Here is an 18,354-nt window from a genome sequence, read left to right as displayed (position 1 = left end):
CCACGAGATCCTAAATATCACCAAGAGAATCCAGAATCCAAGCCAATCAAACGCCTCCGATCGGACGACATCTGCAGGGTCTGTGAAAGTCTGTAATAAAATGCCCAGTTACGGACCAGATGGCAGTTGCTCTTGTGTTTCGGGGTGCGAGTTCTTGTTCAATCAGAGGCTCGAGTCATAAAACGGAAAACAGGCAGCTGGTTGCTGCCAAACACAACAACATATTACAACAGTAACGGACACTATTTTATGCGTTTGGTTTTTCTTTTTTTTGACGTTAGAATTTATTTTTGCTTCACTTGAAAAGGTTAACAGCGGTTGTCCAGCCTGAAAGCCTTCAGTTTTGGCACCATGAGCTGGATGGAAGAGAAACCGTGATGAGAGGAAAAAAAAAAGGAAAAAGAAAAACAGAAGGAGGGACAGTGGTGGTGTTTAATGGGTGACTAGTTGTGGCTGCCGTGCTGGTTGGTGGAGTCTGTGTCCGCGGCGGTCCCGTTCGGGTCAGAGGTGATTTTCTGTTCTTCGTCCTCGGTTTTCAATCGTTTGCTCTCCGGCGGCTCGCTTGCTTTTTCACCGTTCTGCCTCTTCGTGGGGAGAGAGGCGGACGCCGAGGCGTGAGCGGCCAACATGTGTAACGGACTCGACACTGGAGACGAACAGAAAGAGACATTTAACATAAGATTCCCTCCCAAGTCTTAAAGTGCATACAGTAAGAAAAAAAAAAGAGAAATGCAAATACCGTATTTTCCGCACTATAAGGCGCACTTAAAAGCCTTTAATTTTCTCAAAAAACGACAGTGCGCCTTATATATGGATCAATTGGTTAATAACGCTCCACATTATTAACCCTCTAGGCGCCACGGTCGAGTTTACTCGACAAGATGAGGCATTGAATAAAACGGCCGATTTTGTCAAATTGGGTGTCAAATTTCGTTCGACCTCCCCTCCACTGGATGGTAGACATGTCATACTTCATCCCCGAATCAAAAAAACGTCATGTTTCTATACAAAATGTTCGAGTTAGAGCGCATTGAATCAGTGAGATCAAAAGCGGAGCTAGTGTGCGAGTGAGCCATGTTATCAGATCCTCTCCGCAATCGCGGCGACAGTATTGTGGTGGAGACTTTGTCTAATGCCACTGGGTATGTTAGACGAGGTCGAAGTATTCATAGGACAGTTAGGAGGCAACGTGGAGGCAGGGTGAGGAGTCGCAATGACAATGACAGTAGTCCGAGCTGTGCACACTCGGCGCGCGCGCGAGGCAGATCTGGCCGCGCTGCTCGTATCATGTCACTCATGATCTGTGCGAGTGAGCATTTGAACTAAACAGGTCTTGTCTACTTGTGTTTGTATGTCATATGAATAATATATATGTGCCCCATACATGGAATCAGAGTGCCTACTGTATTTAGTAAATGGAAAATCTCTACAGCAAAAGGCCATCACTACATGCATTCGGTTTGTTTCTACCATTTATTGGTAATGATTTACACAGTTTGTTTACTACTTACTATATACCTGAGCATTCAGTATTGTGCAATATAACATACAGAAGGTGATGGACATTTTGGGGGGAAAGAAGTGCTGCATTTTATCATTAAAACATGTGACTTTTCATGAAAATTCTATAATCCAAGATTGCCGCCACCATATGACGTCATAATATGCTAAATAGATGGAAAAATGTAATCCCTACATAAACTTTGGGTCATCCTTAATATTTGTCTAATATACAGAAAGTCTCTATCTTTTATCACTTTTAAGATATAGCCTTTTGAAATTGAGATGTCAAAATCGAACGTTTTAGGAAAAAACCTCTGGCGCCTAAAGGGTTAAATTCGCCCGCGAACTCGCTCTTACTAACAGACACACGAACAGACACACTGTCCCCGGCGCTGCTCGCGCGTCACAGAATGTTCATAAAGCGCTCCCAGTTCACAGTAACCGGGTCGTCTCATTCAAAACAGCCAGCTGTTGCTGTCAGCGAGCCGCCGCACATGAATACTCATATGAGCTGCGAATGTGAGTTACGTGCCCGCCCCAGCGCGCGCCGCTCACGCTTACTAATAAACGCCTCGTCTCCGGCGCCGCGCACTCGCTACATTCCCTTTAGCACATCTAGTGGATGCATAACGCAAACCCAGTCAAACGTTTGACTGCAGTATCTTATGCGCCTTATAATCCGGTGCGCCCTATATATGAGCAATGTTCTAAAATAGGTCATTCATTGAAGGTGCGCCTTATAATCCGGTGCGCCTTATAGTGCGGAAAATACGGTAATTAAATTAATATAATCATGCAGAGTTAGGATAACACAAATGAACACACTTATACTTTGCTGTAACAGGATTATATGTTTTCAAAACAAACAGAAAGAGACATTTAACATAAGAATCTAAAGGTGCGTTCACGCCATGTCGTAATTACGAGATTTCAACTGTGTTCAAAAGTGTTCACGTCCTCATAGAGCTCGTAATTACAACTTGTAAGCTGGGAATTTTCTGAGAGCTCCTACTTGTACCAGGTGACCACTGCAGATTCATTTAGGCGTTGATAGTGTTGCCATAGAATCGCATAATTCCTAGTCCGAGGACGTCACGTGTTGTCATCTCAAAATTAACGTAATGGCGTGATATACACTCACCGGCCACTTTATTAGGTACCCCATGCTAGTAACGGGTTGGACCCCCTTTTGCCTTCAGAACTGCCTCAATTCTTCGTGGCATAGATTCAACAAGGTGCTGGAAGCATTCCTCAGGGAGTTTGGTCCATATTGACATGATGGCATCACACAGTTGCCGCAGATTTGTCGGCTGCACATCCATGATGCGAATCTCCCGTTCCACCACATCCCAAAGATGCTCTATTGGGTTGAGATCTGGTGACTGTGGAGGCCATTTTAGTACAGTGAACTCATTGTCATGTTCAAGAAACCAATTTGAAATGATTAGAGCTTTGTGACATGGTGGAAGTAGCCATCAGAGGATGGGTACATGGTGGCCATAAAGGGATGGACATGGTCAGAAACAATGCTCAGGTAGGCCGTGGCATTTAAACGATGCCCAATTGGCACTAAGGGGCCTAAAGTGTGCCAGGAAAACATCCCCCACACCATTACACCACCACCACCAGCCTGCACAGTGGTAACAAGGCATGATGGTTCCATGTTCTCATTCTGTTTACGCCAAATTCTGACTCTAACATCTGAATGTCTCAACAGAAATCGAGACTCATCAGACCAGGCAACATTTTTCCAGTCTTCAACTGTTCAATTTTGGTGAGCTCTTGCAAATTGTAGCCTCTTTTTCCTATTTGTAGTGGAGATGAGTGGTACCCGGTGGAGTCTTCTGCTGTTGTAGCCCATCCGCCTCAAGGTTGTGCGTGTTGTGGCTTCACAAATGCTTTGCTGCATACCTCGGTTGTAACGAGTGGTTATTTCAGTCACTGTTGCCCTTCTATCAGCTCGAACCAGTCTGGCCATTCTCCTCTGACCTCTGGCATCAACAAGGCATTTCCGCCCACAGAACTGCCGCTCACTGGATGTTTTTTCTTTTTCGGACCATTCTCTGTAAACCCTAGAGATGGTTGTGCGTGAAAATCCCAGTAAATTAGCAGTTTCTGAAATACTCAGACCAGCCCTTCTGGCACCAACAATCATGCCACGTTCAAAGTCACTCAAATCAACTTTCTTCCCCATACTGATGCTTGGTTTGAACTGCAGGAGATTGTCTTGACCATGTCTACATGCCTAAATGCACTGAGTTGCCGCCATGTGATTGGCTGCTTAGAAATTAAGTGTTAACGAGCAGTTGGACAGGTGTACCTAATAAAGTGGCCGGTGAGTGTATATATATATATATATATATATGCATGTATGTATTAGGGCTGTCACTTTACGTTCGAAAAGCGATTGCACAATCGATCGGCCCAACCAACACAAGTATCGAAAACGAAAATAGGGAATCGATTTTAACGGCCTTCTCTCGGAGCGCGTCCAGCTCGTCACGACACGCCCACAGCGAACGCGCGTCACACAGCAACTGCAGGCTCTGACAAACACACATACAAACTATACTATACTTCTGCATAATGTGTCTCTTTACAACAAAAATGTGAATTCCGCCGGTATTCAGACAGTCTCGTGCATACAGATACAGATTCGGCCTACAATCGCCTACGTAGGCGAAATTTGTTTGACATTTCTAATCGTAAACACAGCCTGCAGTAATGTTTTTCATTGATGTTATGGGAGTCCACTCTGCTTATTGTTTTTCGAGAATCTTGCACTCCTGTTTGTCATTGTGCACGAAACTTCACGCCAATAAATCATCAGAAATATTGCTGTCTTTACGTTCGTCCTAATGCCTGTTAGTAGTCCGTGGATTTGCCTATATTTGGCCCTGAAAATGGAAACGTCTTTAGACATGGAAAATCGATTTTACAATCGATTCAATGAACGTTTATGTCTCAAAAATCGATCAGGATTTTTTCACAAAAGTGACAGCCCTAGTATGTATGTATGCGTGAAGGTGAACAACAACAAAACCAAAAAAATAATTGTATTTAAAGTCCCCCTGTGGTTAAAATCAAGTTTTTAATGTTGTTTATATTTCTGTGGGTTTTTTTTTAAATATGAATTTGCTCATGATTTGTCTTTAATTCATAAGTCGACAGCATTGCTGAGTATTTCCTCCTTAAAACTGCAGTGAATCAAAGACAGTCTCAAAAACACGGTTTGAAATCGCTGGTGTTTCTGACGTCACAAACTACCTTGTAACCAATCAGATCAACGTGTGATCGTCAACCAGTGGATCTCTGAGCTGAGTGAGTGAGTGGAGGCGGGGCTCATTTGCATATTCATAGACCCACGCATACTAAATGAGGCAAGGGTGTAGAGTTACATTCAAGCTATTTTAAGGCATGAAGAAGTTTTTTTTCAAGGAAAAAAAACCTCAAATGTCATTTCGGTGATCAAAGAAGAGTTAAGTGATAAAATGATTGACTACAGGGGGACTTTAAATTCCACTGTTCTGCAATAATATCCTTCCTCTGATTATATCATTAATAATGGAATACCTGAGTTAGCCTGGCTCTGTATTGCCGTGGCAATAGGCATTACATGAGTGCCATTTTGGGTGATGGCTTTGATTGGCAGTTGGTGCTGACCCAATGGGGCTTGTTGCACTATGGTAACCGTTTGAAGGGGCGTGGCTCCAGCGCTGCTCTGAATGATCCTATTGGCTGAGCCTATAGAGCCGTGAGCGATGCCAGGAACAGACTCTACCTTGACTAAAGAGAGACAGAACACATGTTTGTTACTAACGTTATCTGAAGAAATGAAAACCAGTTCACGTTCCTTGACCCGAGCTCGTCACCTTTGACCTCCTCGTACTCCCCGTTCTCCAGCGGCTCTGTCTTGATGGCGTTCTGCAGGTTGGCTCCGCTCAGGGCATTGACGGTCATCGCAGGGATCTGGTGGACCACGTGCACCGTCTGCATCAGCGGCTGCGCACACGTGGAGGACGTGACGGGGGTGGCCAGCGCGTACGTCACGGGCTTCATCGACTGGGTCAACGGGCGCTGGACCGCGATCAGGACCGGCTGGGTGGTGATGGGAGACACTGAGAGAGAGAGAGAGAGAGAGAGAGAGAGAGAGAGAGAGAGAGAGAGAGAGAGAGAGAGAGAGAGAGAGAGAGAGAGAGAGAGAGAGAGAGAGAGAGAGAGAGAGAGAGAGAGAGAGAGAGAGAGAGAGAGAGAGAGAGAGAGAGAGAGAGAGAGAGAGAGAGAGAGAGAGAGAGAGAGAGAGACATGCACACGCTTAGGGATCTGATGTCAACTGGTATATGCTACTGATGCACAGATTCTGACTGGTAAAAGTAAGAGGTTGTGTTCGACAAAGACAAAGAGAAGTCCACAATTGTACTTTAACCTAATATACAATATCGATGCAATGATTCTGATAGAGACAGATGAAAACTGCATGTTTAATATTTATTATTATTATTTATATATGAAAACAAAGCGGTTATTATTTATGTTAAGACTCATAATAATAAAACAAACAAACAGATAGCTGTCTACAATTTCACCGTAAACTAAACAATATCGATGCACAGATTCTGACTGATACAGATGAAAACGGTTTATTAGTTATTATTATTATTTATATGAAAACAAAGTGTTTATTATGTCAAGGCTCATAAAACAAACAAACAAATAATTAGTAGTCTACAATTTCACTGTAAACTAATAAACAACATTGATTCAGATTCTGACTGATACAGAAGAAAACTGTGCTATTATTTATTATTAATATGAAAACAAATAGTTTATTATTTAAGGCTCAGACTAAAAAACAAACTAATAAGTTAGTGAAATTGTAGACTACTAAACAATATTGATGCACAGATTCTGACTGATATTGGTAAGAGGTGATTATTTAATAACAAAAATAATTATATATATATAAAAAAAAAAAAAAAGAGTAGTTTATAATTTTATAAAATCATCTAAATCAGACTAATACAGATAATATTAATGATAAAAAAAATTAATATACTTACTATGAAAAAGAAATATAGCATTATATATAAATAGGTTTCAAAGCATTAACAGCAGTTGTAAAAAATTAAATTTAAAACAGTGTGTATATATATATATATATATATATATATATATATATATACACACAAAAACTTTAAACCACTGTTAATGCTTTGAAACCAAAGAAAAAATTCTAATGTCAAGAAATGAAAGATAAAGATCATGAATTTCTGAGCCTAAAAGATCAGCCCAAGTGAATGTGTGTTCATCTGTGACGGAGTACCTGAGGTGTTCTGGGTAAAACGGGCCTCCTGAATCACGGCTAGTTTGGGTTGGACAGCAGCAGCAGAAGGGGGCGGAGCCGAGGCGGGCTCGGGCTCCATGGGAACCGGTGAGCCTTCGCGTGATAGGCTGTCGGGAGTCTGGACGCCGCTGGAGTGGGCGGAGAGAACGCCCGCGTGATTGGGCGACGCCGGGGCGCTCCTGTCATCAAACACCAACACATCAGAACACATCTCACATACACTACCCTGCAGACGTTTGGGCCAGCAAGATTTTTTTACTTCAAAGTAACTAATACTTTTATTCAGCAAGGACATCAAAAGTGATTTCAAATAAATGCTGTTCTTTCAAACTTTCTATTAATCCTAAAAAAAGGTTGCTAAAAAATATATTCAGCACAACTGTTTTCAATAATCATAAATGTTTCTTGATCATTAAATCATCATGATTTCTGGAGGATCATGTGACACTGAAGACTGGAGTAAAGATGCTGAAAATTCAGCTTTGATCACTGGAATAAATTACATTTTAACGTATATTCACATAGAAAACGGCAATTTACAATTTTAATAATATTTCACAATATTACAGATTTTATTGTATTTTTGATCAAATAAATGCAGCCTTGGTGAACACAAGTCTTCTTTCAAAATCATTAAAACATCTTACCGACCCCAACGTCTTAAACAGTGCTTAATGCAACATTTAAGATAACCATAACCATAACTAGTGTTTATGACAAAAATAAAGATTAAGTGACATTTTTACAAGCAAAAATACACGGCATGAAAATGAATCCACTAATATTTTGATACTTGATTTGTGTTGATTGATTCTTTTTTTTTAAATTGTATTGTAAAGCACGTTGGTTGTGTTAAACTTGTGCTCTATAAACAACACTTTCGAGTTGTGTGAATGGCATGTGATAAAGGCTAGTGTTGGGACCTGGACGAGAGGGGTCCCAGCGGGGTTCTGAAGCAGGGGACGCCCCGCGGCCTGCGTTTCCTGAAGGCCTGCTCCACCAGCTTGCCCTCGGACGACGGGTCGATCCTCCAGAACGAACCCTTGCCCGGCTCCTCCTGTGAGCGCGGGACTTTGATGAAGTACCGATTCAGGGACAGGTTGTGACGAATCGAGTTCTGAAACAGAGACATTTATTCACACGGTCAACTGAAATCATCCAATATGACTGTAAAATGATACAGTCAAACCAAAATTGATTCAGACACCTTCAACATTTCTCACATTATCACAGTTTATTCCCTATAGTTTAGAAAACTTTCCCCACCTGCCAGCCCTTGTCTGCCGTCCTGTAGTACGGGTAGTTCTTGGTGATGTGTGTGTAGATGCCGTTTAGTGTTAACTGCTTGTCCTGCGCCATCGTGATCGCCTGCACGATCAACTGAGCGTACGAGTACGGGGGCTTGGAGTCGTCCTGGAGAGAGAGAGAGAGAGAGAGAGAGAGAGAGAGAGAGAAAGAGAGAGAGAGAATGAGAGAGAGTGAGAGAGTGAGAGAGAGAGAGCGAGAGAGCGAGAGAGCGAGAGAGAGAGAGAGAGAGAGAGAGAGAGAGAGAGAGAGAGAGAGAGAGAGAGAGAGAGAGAGAGAGAGAGAGAGATTTGACCATGAACTAAAGATCATTCAGGGTCATTTAGAATAGATGGACAGTTTTCTCCATTATACACTACCGGTCAAAAGTTGGGAATAATTATGATTTGTTTTTGAATTAAGCCTTTTATGCTTAGCAAGGCTGCATTTATTTGATCAAAAATACAGTAAAAACTGTAAATTAATATTTAAAATAACTTTTCTATTCAAATATATTTTTAAAAATGTAATTTTAATTCCTGTGATGAAGGCTGTATTTCCAGCATCATTACTCCAGTCTTCAGTGTCACATGATCCTTCAGAAATCACTCTAATATGATGATCTGATGCTCAAGAAACATTTATGATTATTATCAGTGTTGAAAACAGTTATGCTGATTAATATTTTTGTTGAAACCTTGATACATTTCTTTCAGAATGATTTGCTGAATAGATATAAAAGAACATTTATTTGAAATCGAAATCTTTTGAAACATTATAAATGCCTTTGCAATAGTTCGTAATAAAAGATTGTAATGTCACTTTTGATTTAATGCATCCTTGCTGGATTAAAGCATTAATAAATTATTATTATTTTAAATCTCACTTACCCTAAACTTTTGAATTGTAGTGTATCATTTATTCCACAAAACTATGAATCAGCACAACTGTTTTCAACACTGATAATAATCATAAATGTTTCTTGATCATCAAATCATCGTATTATAATGATTTCTGAAGGATCATGTGACACTGAAGACTGGAGTAATGATGCTGAAAATTCACAGGATTAAATTACATGTTAACATAATATTACAATAGAAAACAGTAATTTCAAATAGTAATTTTTCCAAATTTTACTGTTCACATAACAATTTACATACAAATGAATGCAGCCTTGGTGAGCATAAGGAACATCTTAAAAAAAAACACCAATCATCTTTTCCCAAACTTGAGTCCGGTAGTGATGTTCATCCTGAGATTCGGCACCTTTGGACTGTCTCCTTCTGACGCCTCTTTGTCGTTCTCGGACTGAGAGTTGTCATTCATGAGCTGCAGGTCAGGCACGATTCGGCCCAGCCTGTAGCCGGAGGATCCCGCACCCCGCGGACTGGACGGGCACGAGTTAGCAGCGCTGAGGGACACACACACACATTACCATACACTCCCAAAATCATTTAGTGAAACGGGCCTATGCCAACAGATGGAAGGAGGAAGTTTACTTTTCCCTGCAGAACAGGAAACTGCCGCATTTATGTGGGAGCCAAACTCAATTAAATCACTCAAATCAGAAGTGGCCCATAAAGGCCACACAGCTGCAGACACACACTCGAACGGAGACACACAGCTGCAGACACACACTCGAACGCAGACACTCAAACGCCACCAACCCCGATGAAGCGTGAACATCAGCGCTTCAGTTTCAACTCGCCTGGAAGCTTCACAGGTCAGAAACACTCCCATATGATTCTGCTTTATCAGTTATATCTCATCTTTCAGGAAGTGTTTTCATTAACTACAACTATTAAATTATTCAATGAAATTAAAAAAAAAGTTAAACAAAATGTTCTCTGAAATTTTTTTTTTTTTTTAAATCAGTTAGTTGCCAATTCAACATTTCTATTTTGTTTAGTTAAAGTATATATCGATATATAAATATAATATATGGCCTGTAAAAGCCTGTATAAATATAATACAAAATACTACAAAATAGACTTTTCTTCTAATTCTTTTTTTTAATTTTTCAAAAAATGCAATTACAATTAAAACTGAAAATATTCTCAGGTTCACGTTGACAATAACATCATAAAAATAGTGTTATATTTTTAGGGATGCACCAATATGAACATTTTGGCAGATACCAATAACCGATAATTCTTAATATTTGAAAGCCGATATATTGGTTGGTAAATCTAAATCCAAATTTTTATATAATTTTTGAGAGCCTGATTACATCATAATTGTGTGCTTGTGACATGGCTTTTAATGGAGAGACTTTAGTTTTTGTTCTTATTATAATTTTATGTTATGTAGCTTATATGACAGACTTGCGCTGCACATGTATTAAGCACTTTACTGTATTTTCCTTTTTTGAGGTGATTCCAATCATATTTCAAGAAATTCACAGTGCATCTGAAGCGTCTCAGCTGAAGGAAATAATACATTTATCACTTTAAATCGGCCACATTTTCTAATAGGGCCGGTAACGATAACATAAAAAATGAACATAATCGGCCGATACCGATATGGTGGCCAATATATCGAGCATCCCTTATATTTTCATAAATCATTTAACTTTTCAACCTGAGTGAGTGAGTGTGTGTGAGAGTGAGTGTGAGTGAGTGAGCGAGTGTGTTTGAGTGAGCGAGTGAGTGTGTTTGAGTGAGCGAGTGAGTGTGTTTGAGTGAGCGAGTGAGTGTGAGTGCAGGGCTCCAGACTAACTTTTCCACTGGTTGCACTGGTGCTACCAACTTTCTCAGTTGGTCGCACCAGCATATGATTTGGTCGCACCTTTTTTTTTTTTTCTGCTACATGCCATGGGATTAATCAATTCATGCTGATGAATAGTGGTTTTAATGGACCAAGGCTAGCAAAGGCTTTCTGGGTTGCAGCAGAAATACCTGTAATATATTAATTATCATTGCCAAATTTCAGGATTTTCATGGATTTTGGACAGTAATTTTAATCTGTAATTTTAAGCATTTTACATTTGAATTATATACAATCTATCTATTTACATTTGAATCATATTCTATCTATCTATCTATCTATCTATCTATCTATCTATCTATCTATCTATCTATCTATCTATCTATCTATTATCATCTTTCTATCTATTATCATCTTTCTATCTTTTAAAAATCATTTAACATTCAAATGTATGCATTACATTTTAAAAGATTAGAGTATTATAATAAACTGATACAGATTTTTCGTTATCAAAGTTTATAGTTGTAACAAAAAGCAGAAATCTCACACTCCAATTACCTTCTGCATTTTATAATAATTTCCTTTTCCTCTGTCGAGCGATCATGAGAGTAATCGCTCAACAGAGGAAAATATAACCGCTGAAAAGACGTAGGAGGAGGGGGCTCTGTGATTCGTGAGACCATTTTTATAATTTTTATATGCCTTAATTCGTGAATTCGTAATTGGCGCGTTTCACCATCAGTGTGCAATGCGCGTGACGTCTACGTTCGTCAATAAATAAACTGCACGTGTCTTGCGGAAGAACATTGTAGACGGAACTTCTCTCCGTTAATGTCTATGACGAGTCACGCAGGCACTGGGCTACTCCGCAGCCGAGTCGACCCCGGGATAAAATAGTCCGAATATAAACACTTATTATAGGCGTACCGTAGTGATTTAGAATAAGTCAAAAACACGGTTTGGAAAATGGATTCATGATGCCTACTCGTTCATTTTGAACATAAGTTACGGACTGCAGCAGCTGATACAACGGCGTTCTGTTGCTCAAGCGTCCACTCGCCCAAATGCGACCACATAACATTTTAACTCGCACATTCTCAAAAAATGGTCGCAGTCTGGAACCCTGGAGTGAGTGAGTGTGAGTGAGTGAGTGAGCGAGTGTGTTTGAGTGAGAGAGTGAGTGTGAGTGAGCGAGTGAGTGTGAGTGAGTGAGCGAGCGAGCGAGTGTTTGAGTGAGTGAGCGAGCGAGTGTGTGAGTGAGAGTGAGTGAGTGAGCGAGAGTGAGAGAGTGAGCGAGCGAGCGAGCGAGCGAGCGAGCGAGAGAGTGAGTGAGTGAGTGAGTGAGTGAGTGAGCGAGAGAGTGAGCGAGAGTGAGGGTTTGTGTGAGTGAGTGAGTGAGCGAGAGAGTGAGCGAGAGTGAGTGTTTGAGTGAGAGAGTGAGTGAGCGAGAGAGTGAGCGAGAGTGAGTGTTTGAGTGAGAGAGTGAGTGTGAGTGAGTGAGTGAGCGAGCGAGCGAGTGAGTGAGCGAGAGAGTGTGTGAGTGAGAGTGAGAGTGAGTGTGCGAGAGAGTGTGAGTGAGAGAGAGAGAGAATGAGTGAGTGAGTGAGAGTGTGAGTGAGTGAGAGAGAGAGAGAATGAGTGAGTGTGCGAGAGAGTGTGTGAGTGAGTGAGAGTGTGAGTGAGTGAGTGAGTGAGAGAGTGAGTAAGCGAGTGAGAGAGTGAGTGAGAGAGTGAGTAAGCGAGTGAGAGAGTGAGTGAGAGAGTGAGTGAGTGAGAGAGTGAGTAAGCGAGTGAGAGTGAGAGAGTGAGTGAGCGAGAGAGTAAGTGAGAGAGTGAGTGAGTGAGAGAGTGAGTGAGAGAGTGAGTAAGCGAGTGAGAGTGAGAGAGTGAGTGAGCGAGAGAGTGAGTGAGAGAAGGAGTGAGTGAGCGAGAGAGTGAGTGAGAGAGAGAGTGAGTAAGCGAGTGAGTGAGAGAGCGAGTGTGTGTGTGAGTGAGCGAGAGAGTGAGTGAAGGAGTGAGTGAGTGAGTACCTGATGGTGCCGGTGGGCGAGGGCAAGGGGCTCATGAGGTGAGCGATGTTATCGGGAATGTTGATGGTTAAAGGGGAGATCTGTGGCTGAACCGCTTTCACCGGAGACTCCGGTTCCCTCTTCTCACGCTTGACGCTCGCCAGTGCCGTGAACGTGATTTTGATGTTCGTACTGGGGAACCGAAATGTGCACCTGAGAAAGAGAGAAAGACAATTATCAACTAAAGAGATGTAATCCTTATGGATCAAACAAGCATCAACATGAAACCAGGAAGGGGAACAGCAGCCAAAACAAAGATTCACACTTTCAAAACACATGGGTGGAGTGTGTGTGTGTGTGTGTGTGTGTGTGTGTACTGTGTATGGTGGAAAACAGTGCGTTTAACATTTGAAGAGGGTCTGAAGTGACAATATTCATTTACATGAGAATGTTTTAAACAATTAATGCATAAAAACTGCTCGCGTTTCATAAATGAGGTCCAGTGAATAAGCTCCTGTAGGGATATTTAAGTTGTTTACGTGCAAAACGAAACCACAGACAGGCAAAGCTCTAGGTGTGTCCACATTTGCCTGATAAAAGAGCACAGTTCACGACGTTTATGTTTATATGACCTTATGTGCAGCAGTCGGTTTAATAAGTGTAATCGGGGAGCGATTATTAGACGCACGTAAACACCCTCGATGTGTTTCAGACACAAGTTTTCTTATGACCAAGATGACTGTGGTAATAAAGCTCAGGAGTATAAGTGGATCTCCAAGCGATGCTAAAATTAGACGCCCCTTGATGAACTAATATTCGGTCTCAACACAAACAGCCCCAGGAGTAAACAAGTCACCTCGTCCATGAAAACATGACACGGCTCACACTCAAACCGGTTATTGTAGCTTTGCAAATCACAATACACACAATAAAAAAAGTACAACATTACAAAATATTGAAAAACGTTCAATAACAGGGGTGTGTAACGATACCCTCATCTCACGATACCATATTATTGCGATACTCCAAGATATATAATAAAAGGTTAACAAAAATTACTGTTGATTAAAATGCTAAATTTGGTTTTACATTGTGTGTGTGGAAATAAATAGTGTTGGAAACCCAACGCACAGGACAATAGAGACACCAAAACAACAATATTCATGATTCTCAAGCTGAAAATACTGAATTATTGTAGACGAATATGTTTTCACTCTTTCACTGACTAGATATATTTAAAATAATGCAACTTTTTACTGGTAACATCAGACATTTGGCATTATCACGACCCACAAATATTCCCCCATTGCATTATTATACATCATATTCAACATTACATACAGTAGTTTAATGTGGCACTGACACTAAAACTCTGTTTTCTCTCACGCAGTAATTTTCATTTTTTGTCACTATCCATGATACATATCGTTGAATTTTTGTATTGCGATATATTGTGACACGATATATTATTATTACACCCCATTCAATAAACAACATCACAATTCTCCCCAAATAAATGCGGTTTAAAAAAGCCTTTATTTAAACAAAAAAGTTAATAATACCTTTAACTTATATGCACCAATAAACAGCAATATGTGCAGTATTTCTCAACCATCGCTTCAAGCTGCTCAAAGTTATGACACTATTACTGACATAGTAAAAAGATTCACAACATTTTAATATCCCTTTCATTTATAAACAACAACCTGTTAAAACGGAGGACGAAACGAAAAGAAAGCCGTCTTTGAAGCACGCATGCGCACCCTTGGAGGAGTTCAGAAGCGATGCGCTACGTCTGATGGACTAGGGCCATTTCTCTCCTTTTCTTTTAGCGTCACGGTCCATATGGTTGGCACTAGGTGACGTGTTTTTGTGCCAAGCCTTGTCCTAAACTTTGCGCCAGGCCCCTGCAGGCCTGGCACACACACACACACACACACACACACACACCAATCACACCCAGCGTATTCAATTATCCCAGAATACAGCGGAAGACTATCTTGCTTATTCACTAACAAATGAAAGGAGGATTCAATCCTGCTCTCGTTCAGAAACAGAGACGGCATTCGTGCGTGTCTGGAATAAACACAGTCCTGAGTTAAGTTGCCAACAACATTAAGACTCGGCTTTAAGGGAATTAAAACGCGAGGAGCTGATCTGAAATCAGTTTCAACGTAAAAAGAAATTCTTCAGGCTGCAAAATACAATCTGATGCTTGTTATATCAGATACTTACATTTTGATCTATTTCAGTGACATTTTAAATGTCAAAAGGTTTTATTTTTGTTTGTATCTTTGTTGACTAGTTTTGTTTAGTTTTTGCACATTATTTGTAGCTTTCGTTCCTTAAAACACAGCACCAATTTGATGATTTAATCAGGGGGGAAAACGCAGCAACAAAACCAGAAACTAACCTTTTACATGTCAAATTAAACGAATCCTCGTTCTTTAATTGTTTTTAGTTTTTCCTAGTTTTTGTTCCTTTGCAAACTCCCGCTTTTATTCTTTAGGTAACGACAATAGTTGTCCTTTTCATTACGCTAATTTTCAAATTAAGGTCATTAAACTGGTATTTTTCAGTAGATACAGGTGTTGATATTGCTGTAACGCTTCACAATAAGGTTTCATTTGTTAACATTAGTCCATGTATTAGCGAATATGACCAAACAATGAACGATTTTTAAAAAATAATTTATTAACCTTGATTAATGTCAGTTAATAAAAATACAATCTTATCATTTATTCATGTTAGTTCATTAACTAAACGCAGAGATTAGCCTAACTAAGATTAATAAATGATAAAAGTATTGTGCATTGTTCATGTTAACTAATGTAAAGTGTTAGTTATCTCTGTAGGAGCAAATCTGCTCTTGATTAGAGTCTGAAGGAAAATGTGGCACAAACTACACTAAATAATTAACTTTATTTAAGCAAAATTGTTCACATCCAGCAAGACTAAGGCTAAGAATACCACATGATCTGACAGATAAACTCTGGTCCTTCTGGCTTCTTGCGATTTCTCACGTGACGGTTCACTCAGACCCGCACCGGTCATGAACGAGCAGCTCGTGACGCTTTATCAACAACATCTGCGGGACATTTCTGCAGTAATGAGTCCATTTCTTCAGCTCGCGTTGCTGAAAACAGGATTCTTTCACTTCGAACGGGATTTTGATGTTTTACACGACAGTGATTTACAGAAATTCCTCTCCAGTCTAACCACAACATTCCCTGAAACTAAAACGCAAAAACCACCAATGAAGAAATATTCATGAGTAAGACTTCACAATCATGTTGATGAGCTCCAATAACCAACAACATATACATAAACACTCAGTATATTGTTAACTGAAACTATTAAAAACATTTGTTAATTGAAATTAAACTTGAATAAAATAAAGATATATACCTAGATGAAAAACTTTAACGAAAATGTTCCCTTGGCAACCAACTGAAATACGTTTAAGTTAAACCACTAAAAATTACTAACTGGAAACTGAACTACAGCTAAAATAAAAAATAAACAGCAATATTTAAAAAGTATAAAAACAAATAAAAATGACAAAAACTACTAAAAATTAAACCTTTAATATTACAATAAAAGCTGAATATGAATAACTATAATTATAAACTATAATATATTGTGTATAAATAATACTAATATAACAATGGTTAGTGAATCATAGCACAAGTCATTTACAAACACAAGACTTGGAAAATGTGAATGAAAAACTAAAAGTACAGCCGTTTTTAACAAGTACGTTTCAGAGAAGAAAATAACCACTCTCAAACATGCAGAATCTTGACTCTTTCAATAAACCGTCATTAATCTTTGCCAGTTGCTTTTGTCATATATCCAACAATTGTTTTGTTGATGCAAATGTAATTAAGCATTCAGGATAAAATCTTAACTGTGTTTCTGCTCCAAGCAGCCATTTCAAGCACAATTCAGTCATGGCAACTACGAGGGGCTCTTTAAAACAGGAATGTTGGGATCTCAACCCCTCACATTCCTCCCTGTGGGTGGTGTGTGTGGTGTGTGTGTGTGTGTGTGTGTGTGTGTGTGTGTGTGTGTGTGTGTGTGTGTGTGTGTGAGAGAGATCCGAACAGACTTGTTCCTGCATATCTCCTTTGCGTCTCTCCCACGATACCCAAAAAACACTCAAATATTCTACAAAAAAATACAAGTGATCTCACACAGAAAGCATGGTTTGCTCAAACACCCCAAACTTTGGAGTGTTTTTCTGTTAACATTAAAAAAATCATGAAGTGTGTGATTTTTAAGCACTCAATCTTAGGCTCTGTTTACACCTGGTGTTAAGATGTGTTTTGGTGGATCGGGTCACAAGTGGACGAGGGAGACACGTTCCCGCTCACACCTGGTGTTTTAATCCGTCTCTTTTGTCCACTTTCAGCCACTTCTGTCCTGGTTTCTTCGAGGGGAGGGTCTGTGTGTGGGTGAATGTGTGTGTTTTCAGATCTTTCCATCTAATGGATAAAATAAACTCACGCAATTTGCATATGAACACGACCGGAGACGACGGAAAACACACAGAGAACATCAGCTTTAGTTTCTGCTCCGACAGACTCAAGACCAGCCGAACGCTGTGAGTGTTTGTTAGAAATCAGGAACGGGGAGAGAACATTTGGATTTGTGCGTTTCTCGTCTTCAAACCAAACTTGGGTCTCCAGCCGATAAACTTTCAATCCCGTCTGTCTAGAGCTCTTCCCGTAATGTAGACGGTCTTCTGTGGCTGTTTGAACACATTCGACCACATGAGTGTTTAGTGTTTACTCTACGAAAGCAATCCAGTCGAATGTGTTTTCAACTCCCTCTGGAAGTGGTGGAAAGTGGACAAGCTCAAAACGTCAGTCTGAACCGATTAACACTTAAAGCCAAGGAATCACGCCAAAACTTACACTCGTTTAACAACACTTAAACACAGTTAGTGTTTTTAAGACCATGTAGCAAAAGAAACTTCATCTAACTGGTTTGTCTGTTTATTTCCCACATAATAAACATACTGGATTCACTTTCAATTCAATTAATTTTGTTTCAAAGCAGTTTTACAGAAAATGCAAGTTTCAATGTGAAATTGCAACAAAGTAAATTAAATAGAACTGCAACATGCAGTGTTCAAATGCATCTGACGATGGCCAATCAATACAAAGAGTTACAAACTCCTACTTATGAAAACATCAATGACTGTTGAGTGTCACAACTTTAACCATCAGTGTTTAGCTTTATTTTAGTCTATGTGGCGTGACATTCAAGTTAAGCATCCAAAACAAAATATAAGGAACAATTTTTTGTAAGTACACTAAGGAACAACAGCTACTTGTCATAATAACAACAATAAATCTATTTTAATGAAATAATAGAAGAGTTTAATTGGCGTTATGAAGTATTTTCGGCTTGTTAAGCTTCATGAGTGTAAGAGACTCACCAGAACCGAGTTAGTAAAGGGTCTAATGCTAGATCACGTCATCAGCCGGGGTGTATATG

General features: G+C 39.9%; 1 protein-coding gene across 5 annotated transcripts in view; it reads right to left on the bottom strand.

The window, feature by feature from the left end:
- Nucleotides 1-259: 259 nt before the first annotated feature.
- LOC130069642 (forkhead box protein K2-like) overlaps nt 260-18,354 on the bottom strand; it is a 69,601-nt gene continuing 51,506 nt past the window's right edge. For all 5 annotated transcript variants that reach the window (XM_056233646.1, XM_056233645.1, XM_056233648.1 and 2 more), the window contains exons 7-14: nt 12,871-13,062; nt 9,401-9,545; nt 8,114-8,260; nt 7,771-7,964; nt 6,827-7,026; nt 5,376-5,621; nt 5,077-5,289; nt 260-646 (exon numbers count right to left, since the gene is read on the bottom strand). In XM_056233646.1, the coding sequence (XP_056089621.1) occupies nt 444-646; nt 5,077-5,289; nt 5,376-5,621; nt 6,827-7,026; nt 7,771-7,964; nt 8,114-8,260; nt 9,401-9,545; nt 12,871-13,062 (1,540 nt within the window). In that variant the 3' untranslated portion in view covers nt 260-443. The remainder of the gene's footprint in view (nt 647-5,076; nt 5,290-5,375; nt 5,622-6,826; nt 7,027-7,770; nt 7,965-8,113; nt 8,261-9,400; nt 9,546-12,870; nt 13,063-18,354) is intronic.

The sequence above is a fragment of the Rhinichthys klamathensis genome, unplaced genomic scaffold, assembly GCF_029890125.1.
Source record: "Rhinichthys klamathensis goyatoka isolate OS25496 unplaced genomic scaffold, OSU_Roscu_1.1 h1tg000373l_1, whole genome shotgun sequence".
NCBI lineage: Eukaryota > Metazoa > Chordata > Actinopteri > Cypriniformes > Leuciscidae > Rhinichthys > Rhinichthys klamathensis.
This window is presented reverse-complemented; position numbering and strand designations above follow the sequence as displayed.